General features: G+C 36.9%; 1 protein-coding gene across 1 annotated transcript in view; it reads right to left on the bottom strand.

Moving 5' to 3' along the window:
* Positions 1-14,134, bottom strand: part of LOC107286908 (transient receptor potential cation channel subfamily V member 6-like) — a 92,694-nt gene that overhangs the window by 25,871 nt on the left and 52,689 nt on the right. Inside the window, exons 2-7 of the mRNA XM_015815350.1 lie at positions 8,132-8,229; positions 7,615-7,737; positions 5,467-5,607; positions 3,072-3,170; positions 1,998-2,173; positions 520-666 (exon numbers count right to left, since the gene is read on the bottom strand). Of these exons, the coding sequence (XP_015670836.1) occupies positions 520-666; positions 1,998-2,173; positions 3,072-3,170; positions 5,467-5,607; positions 7,615-7,737; positions 8,132-8,229 (784 nt within the window). The remainder of the gene's footprint in view (positions 1-519; positions 667-1,997; positions 2,174-3,071; positions 3,171-5,466; positions 5,608-7,614; positions 7,738-8,131; positions 8,230-14,134) is intronic.

The following is a 14,134-nucleotide window of genomic DNA, read 5'->3' as shown; positions in this document are numbered from 1 at the left end:
ATTGATCACCCAACCACCACGGTGTGTCTTGAGCATTTTGTTGTAAAAATTAAAAAACCAATAAAATTTGTTAAAAAAAAAAAAGAAATCTGCTCCCTCTTTCAAAGTGCACTGTCGGTAATACAAAGATAGTCACTACAGTATGTCTGTTTTAAAGGGTGGTTTTGAATAATATTGAAAGAATGCACCCGAAGTTCTCTGAAAACTCAGTGCAGCAATGGCTTTCTTCCTTTAGCTGATTAGAACACTTGGATTTTTTAAATCTTCCACTCTTTGGAGATCTTATTGTATGAAAGTTCATTAGTCATAAACTCTCCAGATACCTGCCATAAAATCTCCAACCTATTGCAGACATTGGAGGCATCCCACACCGTCTTATGGATACACTTTGAAAAATTAGTCATAGAAAAGAATCTGTATTCAGAAAAGATGATCTGCCCTGACCAAATAAACCTGGATCACTACTAGAAAACCTCTTTGAGAAGAAACTTTCAGCAGCTTCTCCTTTCAACACAATACCTCTCTCTTTTTTGTGGTGACAATAAGTTCCAGAAGAGACTGATCATCACCCCATGAATCAATTTCCGTAAGGTCATACAAGGTAGACTTCAAAGACCCAAAATTCCATAGGACGTGTTTTTTTCTTTGCATGAGGTGGTTGAACATCTAATTTGGGGAAAAAAGAAAAAATTCAGTTAGCCCGGACACTTGCTGTTGAAGGTGTGTTTGCTCCCACAACCAATATCTCTCATAATGCTTCTCTCTTTTAATTGACCAAAATGCAAGCTAATAGAAAAGTTAGAGAATATAATAATACCATCAATAACTTGGCTTACATAGTGGGATTCACAGAAGTTTCCCTACATTTAACTAGCTTATTTGAAGGATTGTCTGTCTCCTGTAGTTTGTCTGTTCTGTGCATTCTACCCTTCTTTAAACTGAGGGTGATATGGGAGAAAATTATGTTTTTCTCTCAAATGAGTGTTATATTTTTATATAAAATATAGTTTCCTTTTTAAAAAAAATTGTGAAGCAGCCCAGAGTTGGATGGCCTGGAAATTTGATAAACTTCCACTTTGAAATGTAGTTTCCTGTCCAGAGCATGTATGTCAAATATGCTATGCTAATACTTATAACTGAATATTTTATGTGGCTTTAATGTAACATCACAAACTAATAGGTTAGGGTCTTTAGCCTTTAGTTCTTTTACGCAAATAAATATTTGCCTTGATGCTCCTTTTTGGCCGGGTGTTTGGGGCTTCTTCTGTTAAATCAAATCATTTAATATTTTATAGTACAACAGGTCAGAAAGGCTGTAATTGTGTGAATAGAATAGAATAGAATAGAATAGAATAGAATAGAAGTTGGAAGGGACCTTAGAGGTCTTCTAGTCCAGCCCCCTGCTCAAGCCTGCCAGAAGGGAGCCATGAAGGGGCTAATCAAGGCTGAGATACAGCAATACATTGTTTTTCTCCTTTGTGGAGCCCTTGCCAAACTCACAACATATCCGCCTCCATTTTTACAAGGAAGGAGTAAATTGATAGTCTTCCGTAGAAGATTTTATACATACACGTTCAAGAAGAGAAGTACTGGTGATGGTAAGTAATAGGATTTGGCATCCCCATTATGTAAGCTGGGCTGAAGGCTTTCAAAGGAAATATAGCAGGATTTCTCTCAAAAAGACCACTTTGTCAGCTCAGGGATCTTTCCCACCTTCATCCAGGGAAGCTTTGAAATCTGCAACATTCTGGAAAATGGCTCCAGAAGTGGAACAAGATAACAAAACTCCTACTGCGTCACTGGAGTTAGAGACAACAATCTGAACCATCATGATGTTCATGGAATATACATCACTCGTAGCTTTTTTTGTTTTGTTTTAGAGTCTTACAATTTTATTGTAGGCCTTGTTTGAACACCTTTAAATCCTTCCTGAAAAGGGGGCATATACTTCCAACCAGAAATAATAAAAACAAATTGTAAAGAAACACTTTACTCACCACAGTGTTGCCCTCTACCCCAGCCAGTTTAAAAGGGGTGAGTCCCTCATAGTTGAGGATTGCATCCAGGTCCCCCAGACCCTTCTCTTTCTTGTCATAGCAATGGAGAAGATCGTATATTTGACATGCAGAGGCCTTGTTAGGCTGGAGGGTTAAGATGTGGAAGACTGAATTACCTATCAGAAATTAAAAAGAAACAGAAATTAAGTTCATCCTTGTATGTTAAGGAGAAACTGATAAATAATTGATGTCTGTTCAGACTCTTCAATCTTCTTTTTTGGCTTATCAGGAAAAGGAGTCCAATGATTAAAAACTGAAGAATGAAGTTTCCTGCATTGAATATTTGTGCCAAGAAAGTTTCGGCTGCTGTATGATTTGGAACAGATTTTTTAAAAAATTTTAAATTAAGAGATTTCAGGCCAACTTACTTAAACAACAGAGTCAATCAAAACAGCAATAGCCATTCTGGGTAACCAGTGGAGAATGTATCATTATAGTATGAAATATTCAGTGTACAACAATTCTCTTCATAAAAAGCAAATACAACACCAAAAAGGATCTTCTAACACATTATGTATTTAAATCCTTGCATGCATTCTGAAGTGATAATTGTGGAACAAGGTGATTCTTCTGATTACGTTGCTTAGCTCTTTCAGTTAGTTTAGATTGTCTGCATTTTTTTCAGCATGCACATACACAGTGCCTCCACCCACTGCAACTGAGATGATGGTTTTCCATGACCGGCAAGGTTAAGTGAATATTTTTTGGGAGAGAGGACAAAGAAATGCAGCCTGAAGCCAACCTGCTCCCCCAATCTCCCCCAAACCTAATCCCTCTATAGGTCAGAAAGGGGCCTTGGTAATCTCTGCCAGAAGAACCACTATCTCTGTAAAACAGTATAGAGCTATGCAATTGACTCAGAAGTATTGTATCTGTCTACATCTGTGGCGTGATATTATTGGCAGGAGATAAGAGAAGGAATTTCCCTTACTCAAGGGAAGAGTTGCATAAAGCACCTTCTCTTCCCACATGCATGCCCTTAACAAATGTGCAGAGCCTTTGAGGAAGGCATACCCAGGGAATCCTGCACTCGAATGTTAGCGCCATGTTCAATCAGCAACTGCACAATGGCTTCACTCCCAGCACATGCTGCAAAAGACAAAATGTGTTCCCCTGAGAAAGGAAGGAAGAAAGAAAAAGAAAAGAAAAGGAGGGTTATTTTTGTTCATTATTTAAGCTTTAAAATATCATTGAGCAACATATCCAAGATGAAAATAGTACATACATGCACACATACACCCTATGTATACATATATACCCCCTACGTGTACATATATATTGTGATAACATATCTATATTTCCTTACCACTGTACCAGTATTAGATAGAGATCTTTTTGTTATTATACCATCAGTTAAGAAAGATGCCCTTTACTCCAGTCTCCACTGTCATTAAACTAATCCAAATAACCTCTGAGAGTGTACATTTCCCAACAGAATTGGAAATCAGTTGGAATATAAGCAGCCAGAGGAGGAATAGGATGGCAGTATCTAGATATATCCACCTTTTATTCACAGTCTCACTCTGGAGTGTTACAATTTACTCACAGCGAAGATTAATGAGGAGTCATTACCAAAATGCTTGAAAATTGATCTATTAAGCATAGCTTAATTATGGCCTGAAACAGGTAATGAGAGGGCTCTCTAAGCATAGCATGGCCAATCTTCAGCTCCACTGCGGCCAACTGGGAAATCTGGATTACTGTTGGCTGGGTATTTAGCTGCTGTTGGGGAAAAAAAGAGAGTCTCTGAATCAAAATACCAGAGGAAATCAGAGGTGGAACAGCTTGCTAATAGCTAAAATAGATTCCTTTATCTGAATTGTAGTGGAATTCAACTGAAGAACATGATATCCTTAGGGAAAGTAAGAGGTAATGGCACATGGACACACAACCTATTGCTAGGGATGGGTCAACCTACATCTGCTACACTTGTAGTTCTTATTTTATGGACTTAACTATTTTTTTGTTTTTAAAAATGCACAAAATTATTATTACCAATAGACCTTTAAAACCATATTTTCTCTCAACATGAACAACTTTAAAAACATCTTAATGCTTCTTTTGAATAGAGAAGGTTCAGCAAGCAGATAGCAGGAAGCAGATAGCAGATAGCTCCTCTCTTGTTTGTACCAGATTTAAACCAATGTGGCTTATCCAAATAGGTTAGGAGTTGGTGACAGAACTATGAATTCTCCATTAAGAGATCTTAAGCACACTTCACTCTTTTTAGCAATAGTTCCTTGGGAACAAGCCAACCCTAGCCATTTCAGAAAGGAGTGCAGATGCTTCCCTAGTCCTGACTAACTCTCACCTCAATCACGAATTCATTATGAGATCTTTATTTTAGCCTCTTCAGTGGGAACAGTGTCAGCCTACCTGATACAAGCATTGCAAAAGCTATTGAAAAGCTGTTTCAGAATAGTTTATTTTCAAAAATAGGCAGTGATAGTAAAATTATAGACTACTCTGAGAAGAAAAGATACTTCTCTTCTACTTGATGCTGGTGTTTCCCTCTTATGTATGGGCTTCTTTTCTCTTAAATGAGAAAGCTCTGTTGACTAAAGATATTTAACACAAATTAATTCATTTTGCCTTGTGGGGCAATGTTATCATTGTCTTTTTATTAATTTGTTTTTTAAATTTACTTCTACTCTGCCACAATTAAATCCTTGGCAATCTATAGGCTACATAAATAAAAACTGAAATATCCATGCTGAGGTTAAAACCAATCAAAACAACCATAAGGATGATAACAATAAACAATACCCTCCCTATAGGAACAAAAACAACAAGAACAAAAAAATAAAACAAGAGTAAACTTTTTAGTCACACATATATCCCTAAAAACATACTGAATCTCATTGTTACTATTGTTTTAAATGCTTAGACAATCCTTAGCATTGGTCTGGGCAGCTAGATGCAAATGGGCAGTGATGCATTTGGTTAAGTGGGAATGAGAAAACACTCTTAGAGTCTCTTTTCTACAAAACTATTTTGGAAAGGCTACACAAAAGTCTTTTTACAGCTGGTCACTTTTGGTTGGTTGAGGACTTCATGCTCCTCAACTGAGGATTGAGTTGTGAAAATGGGCAGATAAAAGCTACCCATCCGAGATCAAATGCCATAGAATGAATTCCTATTATTATTATACCATTGAAAGATTTTCCATATAGCCTTGCCCCTCAAAGTAATCCTCCTGACCCACCAGTTGCAGGTTAAGTATGTGGACCTTTAGTGACAGAGGAATGATAGCTGAGAAGACTACGGTGTTTTGGATGAGAGCACCTTGTGTCTCAGAACGACTCAAGGGACAAAACGCTCCACCTTACCATAGTGTTTCCTCTACATATGCAAAGTACAATGCAAATTGCAGATTATTCAAATAGAAGGTGTTTGACCGGCGACATACCAAAATAGAAAAGACTGTCATTTCTTCTCCTGAAAACATATCCAGTAGCACGAGGTCCATTTACGTCGGCTCCCTTCTCAAGCAAAGCTTTCACCAGGCCCAGGTTTTTGTTTACCACAGCTATGTGAAGAGCTGTCTCCCCTGTAATACACAACATTAACAAAAAAAACCTTGTAGCATCTTGAAATTCCACATGTGTGTATTTGTGTGTGCATGGGTGTGTATGTTTATATGTGTATATAAGCAAGTGTAGTCATGCATTTACATGAACTATAATCTATTTCATCAGATTATCATGGCCTCTGGTGACACTGACTCCAGAAAGTCATGAAAGGTTATCATCAGTCTTTTTCAAATCAGATTCTTTGAACTGAATCCCATGTTGGATCAAGAAGAGCTATTAGCTACTGATCTTAATTAATAAAGCTCAGTTTTTCTTATAAAAATGGGGCCCCTGAGGAACTTTTCTTGTCTGTTTTATTAAATCTATGCCCACACACCTAAACGAAGCTGGCATCTACAGAAAAAGCTCTGCAACAAGAAGTAGTAGACTTATAACAAGGCAAATATTGGCTGGATGTTCAAAGTAAAGAGTAGGACTGCAACACAAATGAAGAAACCTGTACTCAATGAAGCACAAAGTTATGATAATACTGTTAAATTTTAAGATATCTGTTATTTCCTCTACAACAGAAACTAGTTATTCCTCTGGAAACCATGATCAGCCTTCTTGAGAGCTCATTATAGAATCAATGCAGTTTTTAGAATAGTATCTCATGAACAACATAAATACATATTTTAAATCACTTATAGTTTATATCAGCCTCATGCATTTTCAAAGAAGTTCATCAGGGTTAAATGCAGAAGGGAATTGAATTTGATTCAGTATAAGTTTGGAGGCTGGATTTAATTATTAATGCAATTGCAAAGTTAATTGCCGTTAAAAATGAATACCCAGGTTCTCGTTCAAGAGTGTTAATGTTTAATGCACTGCTTAATATTCCATCTTGAATTTCTAAGAAGATATTTCTCAGGGGCCTAGTATGAGGCAGTGGCAAAATAACTAAACTGTGAGGTCCTTGATTCAGATCTCACCACAAGCTTCCTACTAATCCATTTGGAATATGTAGTGCTTTAAGTTGCACTCTTATGTCCATTTACCTTATGATATCAGCAATTATACTTTTTATTCCTTTCATAATAATCTCTTACATGGAATTAGTCTTTTTTTCTGTTTGTTTTTTAACACTGGGGATTTTTAGCATTTTCATCAGAATTGCAAAAAAATGTCTTTCCACCAGAATCACAAACATTTCCATCAGAATTGCAAATTCTGTCAGTCCACCTATGAAGTTAGACTGCATTCACTTACAATGAGCCATTTTGTTGTCCATTCACATAATTTAGTTCTTTCCATTTCTTTTTGTTCCTAGTATTTGGTGTCATTTGAACATTTGAGTACTTCATTGTTCATGTCATATTTCAAATTGTTTATGGAGCAAGTAAAACATTGGTCTACAATACAGATCAGGTTCTCAAATACAGTATACTCTTATTTTAAACAAGGCAAATTATAGTCTCAGTTGCACACACAATTTATATGGCAAGTTATTAGCCAAATTAGCTATAAACATGTCTTATATGTCTAAAACAAATATCCTATAACATATCTAATATTTCACTGTTTCTGGGCACTGTAGAGAAAAATTGGACTTAAATGGTTATATTATCACAATCTATTGTAGAATAAATGGCGGTCTGGATTCATTTATAGTCACTCTTTTTAACAATATGCTCAATAAAAAAGTGCACTTTTCACATCGGAAAAATCAGCCTCCGTACACTAACCCACTGAAAAGGTCCACCATGCCCCATAAACATCTGAAGACCTGGAAGTGGACCTGAATGGTAATTGGAGAAAAATAACAGAACATCTTGTTATGAGTAACCCCATTATCTTATTTTCCATAGCTGGGTATCATGAAAAGACCCATTTCAATAGAGTTCCCATACATATATTCCGGGATTATTATTTTTCCTTTGATTGTGAGCTAGAAGGTGACTAATTATGTTTATGATAACTAACGGTTTCTTCATTGATATTTTATTCAAAGAATGAGACATAAATCCAATAATCACAATAATTACCAGCATACAGCTCAGAGGTCACAGGTTCATTCACAAGTTCTGGAACAGCATTGATCAAGAGCTGAGCAGCTTCTAAATTATTGTATAAGGCAGCTACATGAAGAGCAGTCTCCCCAACAGCACCTACAAAGAGTGTCAAAGAAAGAGAAGATGCCATGACATTGCAATGATCTTGGGATGTTCCCTCTAGTTGGCATATACAATTATGTTTACAGATAGAATGCTGGACACATCTATTTCTGGGATCTCTTGTATTGTGGCCTCTCTCCTGACAGACGATAAACAAGAGTGCCCATGCGATATGCCTTATGGATTCATGAGGAGCAATTTTTGTTTTCCAGAAGGAAGTTTAGGGAATTTAGCCATCCTGCTCCTTCCAGGATCTGATGCTGTCCTTGCATATGCCAACCAACCAACCACACATTTCTACCACCATCCTTCCATCTCTTTTTTGCTCCTCAAATTGTGCTTTTTCTTAATAGGTAATGGGGCCATGATAAATAGTTTGGACCACTACCTCGTTCATGAAGGTCACAGGTATGACTCGCTATCAGCTTCTGGATGGCTGAGAGATCATTTTCTTTTGCAGCCAGGAGGAGGGGAGATTCCCAGATCCTGAAGCAAGCAGGAACGAAAGGTAATCAATTCAGAATACTATAGATTACAATTCACATAGAAATATCTTTTCATCATATCTGTTGTTGTCTTTCTAAACTAGGAAAATTATTATTTTTAATCATAAGGCAACTAAAAAAAATCCCGAGAAATACAGATATATAAAACTGGCTATCATCTATAACAGTTTATCTTCAATCAAAGGCCTGCCATTTTTATTATGTTTTAAAGGGGACCGTGTTATTGTGCCTGAATATTACATAGAGGATTTAACAAGAGAATTCAGCTAGACTTTTGGTTTAGTATCTACAAAAAGATACAAATAAATGCAAGAGTCACCCCAAAATTAAAGGGCATACTCAAAAAACTATAAATGGTAAAGGTTTGTCAATATAGGCTACCAATCTGGAAAATTAAAGAAGAGATAATCAGTTAGCCCAGAACGTCCATTCCATTGTGTGATATTCCCTATGTTGCCTCAGCCTTGGGTGCCATGTTGCCTGCTTTCTAATTTACATTTTCTAAATTTAATTTTAGAATGGTTATTTCTGAAGTTCATTAGTTCTTCATTTTTATATTATTCTTTCTCTTTTTACAGAATATTGAAGTACAAAGACTTAGTTATTAATTGGATAACAACACCATGGAATGCCTTCAGGAATGGATTTTTTTAAAAAAACATGATAATTTATTGTTTTTATTTTTCTTACATAGAGCTCCACGGGGATTTTTTCAAAAGCAACAAATCAGCCGCCAAATAGCAAATGGAAAATGTCAATGTAAATCAATGCAGAGTTAATGAATGTTGGGGCAATACAGATAAATATGACAAACTCATATCAGACCCATGCCAATAGACACATTCTCTGAAACTTCTCTGATGCTTCACTTTACACTACAACCACAATTGTATTCTACTTTCTTTTGTTTTCTCAGAAGGTTCACTAAAAGTCTTGTGTTTAGTTAGTCTCAGTCAGAAGAATGATAAAGAGTTGCACTTGAGTAAATTTTATATAGCTCAGTCATAGAGAAAACTTTAATAAGATGTGGATCCTAGGAAAAGAAGACACCAGCTTTTACATTTTGATTCATATCTACAGTAGATATTGAGCTAAAGAAATGAATATTGCATTGAGTACTAAAGTTCAGATTTAGTACAAACTCTGAATATATATTTATGTGCACACTTTAAATTTAAACTTTAAAAAATGACATGGAACCTATTTAAGCCATCATTAATTTAAAGAAATAAGTGTCGATGGCTGAGGCATTCTCAACTGCTGAACAAAATACTCTCAATTTTTAAAACTTAATTTGTGGTAAAAATCTGGTGAAACCTAAAATGTGGAAATCCATGAGAATTTTTGCTTGTCTTATTGTACAGAAATGTTATCTATATTATGGTTGTTATTCACTTTTTTTTACTTAGGAAATTGGAGGTTAACATTATCCATTTCATTATAGTCGCTCCATTACAAACTATAGAAATAGCATTTCATAAACATGTAAAATATTGCAAGCAGAAGTGTGCTTGAGTCCTCCCTTCTATTCTAAGCCAGCAGTAAATATTTAAAATCTGAAATCTATTAAGCTTGTCTTAATTCTGTCCTACTAACCATAACAGATCTTACACTGCTAAAAGTTAAACACATTTCTTAGCTGATGAATGCACCTCCAAGGATTGACTTATTGAATCTATACGTTTCAGCTAGCTGACCACCAGGAGTTCAATTTAGCATTTTCCTAATAACAGATGCAGCATAAATAGATCATGTTTCTGTGTAAAAGAAGCAACACATGTTCTACTGAGTCAGTGTTCCTCTTTTTACAAGAGCAAAGATGCTGCTTATATGCAATTTTCTAGCATCTACCAACTAAAATTGCTGATAGCATAACATTAAATCTGGTCAAAAGAGCTAAAACTCTTCACTATTTTAGCATCAGAACACATAAGCAGCTGTTCAGTAACTACCGTTAACACCTGGTAAGAGGAAATATTTTGGGGTGGCATTCAGATTAAATTCATTAATTGAGTTGATAACTTTATTCTGAAGAACTCATAGATTCTGAAGAAAACTCATAACAGGACTCATTCCCATCTACCTTTAAAACTATATTTCAGCACTACTGGACTTAGCCCAGAAAAGGGGAAAATCAGTTTTAAATGAAAAGAAAATTATAAACCATGGACCATAACAATTAGTCCATTGTTTCCAACCCCTGTTCAATGTGGAATCCAAAGTACTCTCATTTGAGAGATGATTGTCTGGACTAAACCTGAACATATCTCTCTGGTAATTGGTTCTGCTGTAAATTCCTCTTACAATTAAGACTTTTTTGGGGGAAAAATCAGATAGAAGGTGGTTTCTTGTGGCTTAACATGATTACTCCATGTCCTTAACGCTGGAATTAGAAAAAAAACAGATTTTGAGTTTCCATATGACATATGTTGAGGTATTTGAAGTACTCTTACATTCCCTCAATCTTCTCAAGATGAAAAAGTCCAAGTCCTTCAAGCTCTATTTACAGGACTTTGTTACTATCCCCCAGAACAACTTTCATTTTCTTAAAACTAAAGTCTATAGAATCATCATCACCATTAGTAAAACAAGGAATCCCATTGAGAAAATAGATTTGAAGGTACCATATTAGCTAGGACATGATTATTATCACATTATCTATATAGCCAATTTATATAGCCAACCTATTGGAATTGCAATAGGCATCTTTACAGTTTTTTTCTTCCTCTCTTAGGTAATCTAAAACTCTATGAAAAAGTAGGGGATGAGATGATCAGATGAACTCACTGTCAGATCATTTTTGGCATAATGGGCTCTCTATCAAGACAAGCTCGAAAGAAACAATTGTATCAGAATGTTTAGAGTTGACATATTTATTTGTAAGCTACTCCCTTGCATCTGTGACAACCCAGAAGAATCCGTCATAATATTCCTGAACCAATACAGCCATCCCCTTAAGGTTAAATAACTATATTTATTTATATGATAGCAGTGTTCCAATACCAAAAAGGCTTCCACAAAGAAGAGGGAGTCAAGCTATTCTCCAAAGCACCTGAAGGTAGGACAAGAAGCAACAGATGGAAACTAATCAAGGAGAGAACCAACCTGGAACTAAGGAGAAATTTCCTGGCAGTTAGAAAAAATAATGAGTGAACTTGGCTCCAGAAGTTACAGGTGCTCCAACACTGGAGGTTTTTAAGAAGAGACTGGACACCCATTTGTCTGAAATAGGATAGGATTTTCTGCTTCAGCAGGGGGTTGGACTAGAAGACCTCCAAGTTCCCTTCCAACTCTCTTACAGGGAAGAGTTTGCTCCATTCTCTCAGACTCTGGATATTTGTGAGAAGGAAAGAACCAGCCTAAATCCATTCCAGGATTGTTAAGTATAATGTTTTCAAGATTCAGGAAGAAAAATACAATATACCCAGGTCTCTCAGTGCAATAAGATATGGAGTATTAGAGAGTCTGATTTATTTTGGATGTGCTCAACTCTCTGAGTTGTCCAGTTTCCTTACAAAACTGTAGGAGGACCTATTTATCGGGAGAGATGGGGGGTGGAGACATATTGTGTTCCAATATTCAACTGCAGATAATAAAACATTGCATAACAAGATCTTGTGCCTATGCCAGTTGTGAAGTTAGGCACTGAAACACTGAATGACCCAAACATTATTCCTATAATTATTCCCCATAAACTGCCATAAATAAAAGGTGGAAGCGAAATAAGCTGAGTTCTATAACTTGGTTGCCAACTGTACCTCTCTTTTAGTTTATTCAAAATCTATGAAAAATAAAATGCTGCATTTTATTCAAAGGAAAGAATACAGAATAATTTTCTCCAGCCTCTGGCCTGCATCTCAATTTCAATCAGAGCTGGCTAAGAAATTATGGGAGTTGAAGTCCACACCTCATAAGCAGTTGCCAAGTTTGAAAAAAAAAAGATCTAAATCAGGAGTCCCCAAACCTCGGTCCATGGACCGATACCGGGCTGCGGCATGCCAGCAACCGGTCCTCACAAACAAGCAAAGCCCCATCCATGGGATGCAGGCAGCACACAAAACCACACACCCTCCAGTCCACAGAAAAATTTTTCTCCACGTAACCAGTCCCTGGTGCCCAAAAGGTCGAGGACCTCTGATCTAAATGATTAAATTAATGATTATTAAATGAATACACAGAAAGCATATTTAGTTTTATGTATTTTCGGCTAAGGTCCTACAACTGAAAGACTCCCTGTGGTTTATAGATCTGTAAGGTTTTGGAATAAAGGGACATTAGCAAGCAGTCCATACACCAAGGGCCATCAGGTAAATATCACTGAAATGCCAACACATCATTTCAGAAAGAATTATGTGGGCAAGCTTACTTAATTTCATTCTTGTCTCTAATGCACAAAACAACCCTGTTCTTGGCTGTTTTCCACTTGAATTGTCTAATGACAGAATACCAGCCTACAGTCAATGGGTGTGTGGGAATAGCTGAAGAATGTCAAGTCCCAACGCCAGGAGGGATCGTGCATGCCAGGCCAAGGTTGACTTCAGTTAAGGAAAACAGAACCTGTCAGAAAGTCAGGGGATCTACTGGGCCGAGTGCCACACCTCAGCCCTGATTCATTAAGCTCCCTGAGCTCTGTGCCAAGCAAATGCCCTCAAACGAGGAAATGCAATCAGCACTGGCTCCAAGCAGGAGCTCAGGATGAACCGAAGAGAGCCTGGCACTGATTCCTGGCATCCTATTCCTTCCTGTTTTAGAACTATCAGAATGTGCTGATGAGGTTTCTTTAACCCTCCTTCCATTTGTGGGAAAGGCTGGTGTCAGGGGTTCTTTTACTGATAGTGCCTCATGAGGGCTAGCCTCATGAATTCCCTGAAAGGAAGGCAAGAATGGGAAGCAGGCATGATGGGAAACCTAGTTTTGCTTAATTTTTTAAAAAAATCCTTTTTAACATAAACTTGGCTGTCAGCAAGATTTAGTAACTAGCGAGTCCCTTTAAAGCAGGGAGAGGGAGAAAACGCAGCTGGCAAGAGGAAGCAAGATACCCCCCCCCCCCATTTTTTAGGTTGGCCTTTATAAATAGAAGCCACATTATAAATGGTTCCAGGAAGAAATGTACAAGTATTACAGGATTTAACATTTTAGATGCACACACGCACCCCTCTTCCTTCTCACCTGCCCCAAAGTTTAAAATCTCCCTTTATTTGCCTCTTCCAGATTGTTAGAAAGCAGCAAACAAACAGAGGGAGCAAAAAATGTGGAAGTGTGGGTGTGTTCCTGGGTAAAGGAACCAACACTCCAAGAATTTTCTAACAGCAACAGGAAAAATAGCCTGGAAGTATATCCAAAAAGCACCAATCATGAAATTTCAACACCCCCACCCCACCCCCGAGTCTCAGTGAAAAATAATGGTTACTGTTTTGCAAAACAGGCAAAAAGGAAGACTATTTCCTCTGTAATCTTTTTCTATCTGGTCTCCTCACAGATAGAAATTATAATTTATATTATAAAAGAAGAGGATGGATTTAAAGGGGTATCTTTTCCCTTAGCAATGTAGTTAAACGCAAGGGAGAAGATACCCCTTTAAATGAATTTAGCAGTAGCATGGAGCTGCATTTCCTCATATACTACAAAAAGAGAGAGTCAGGCTGTGGTCAGTGTTTCCGATGGTCACTAATGCCTAAAATCAATCAATCTCGTTACTAAGTTTGCCCTGCAATGTCACTTTTCATGGAAACCGGATAAATGGACAAAAGCGACTTGAATTAATCTTCTTTTTTTTTCAGAATAGTTCTTTGTATTGCTTGCATACTCCTTTTCTCAGGCACCACTGAATGCTGAATGCTATTACTGGGCAGATAAAAAAGATAATGTGTTTGTCTGCATTCTCA

The sequence above is a fragment of the Protobothrops mucrosquamatus genome, unplaced genomic scaffold, assembly GCF_001527695.2.
Source record: "Protobothrops mucrosquamatus isolate PMUCROS unplaced genomic scaffold, P.Mucros_1.0 scaffold337, whole genome shotgun sequence".
NCBI classification, from domain to species: Eukaryota; Metazoa; Chordata; class Lepidosauria; order Squamata; family Viperidae; genus Protobothrops; species Protobothrops mucrosquamatus.
This window is presented reverse-complemented; position numbering and strand designations above follow the sequence as displayed.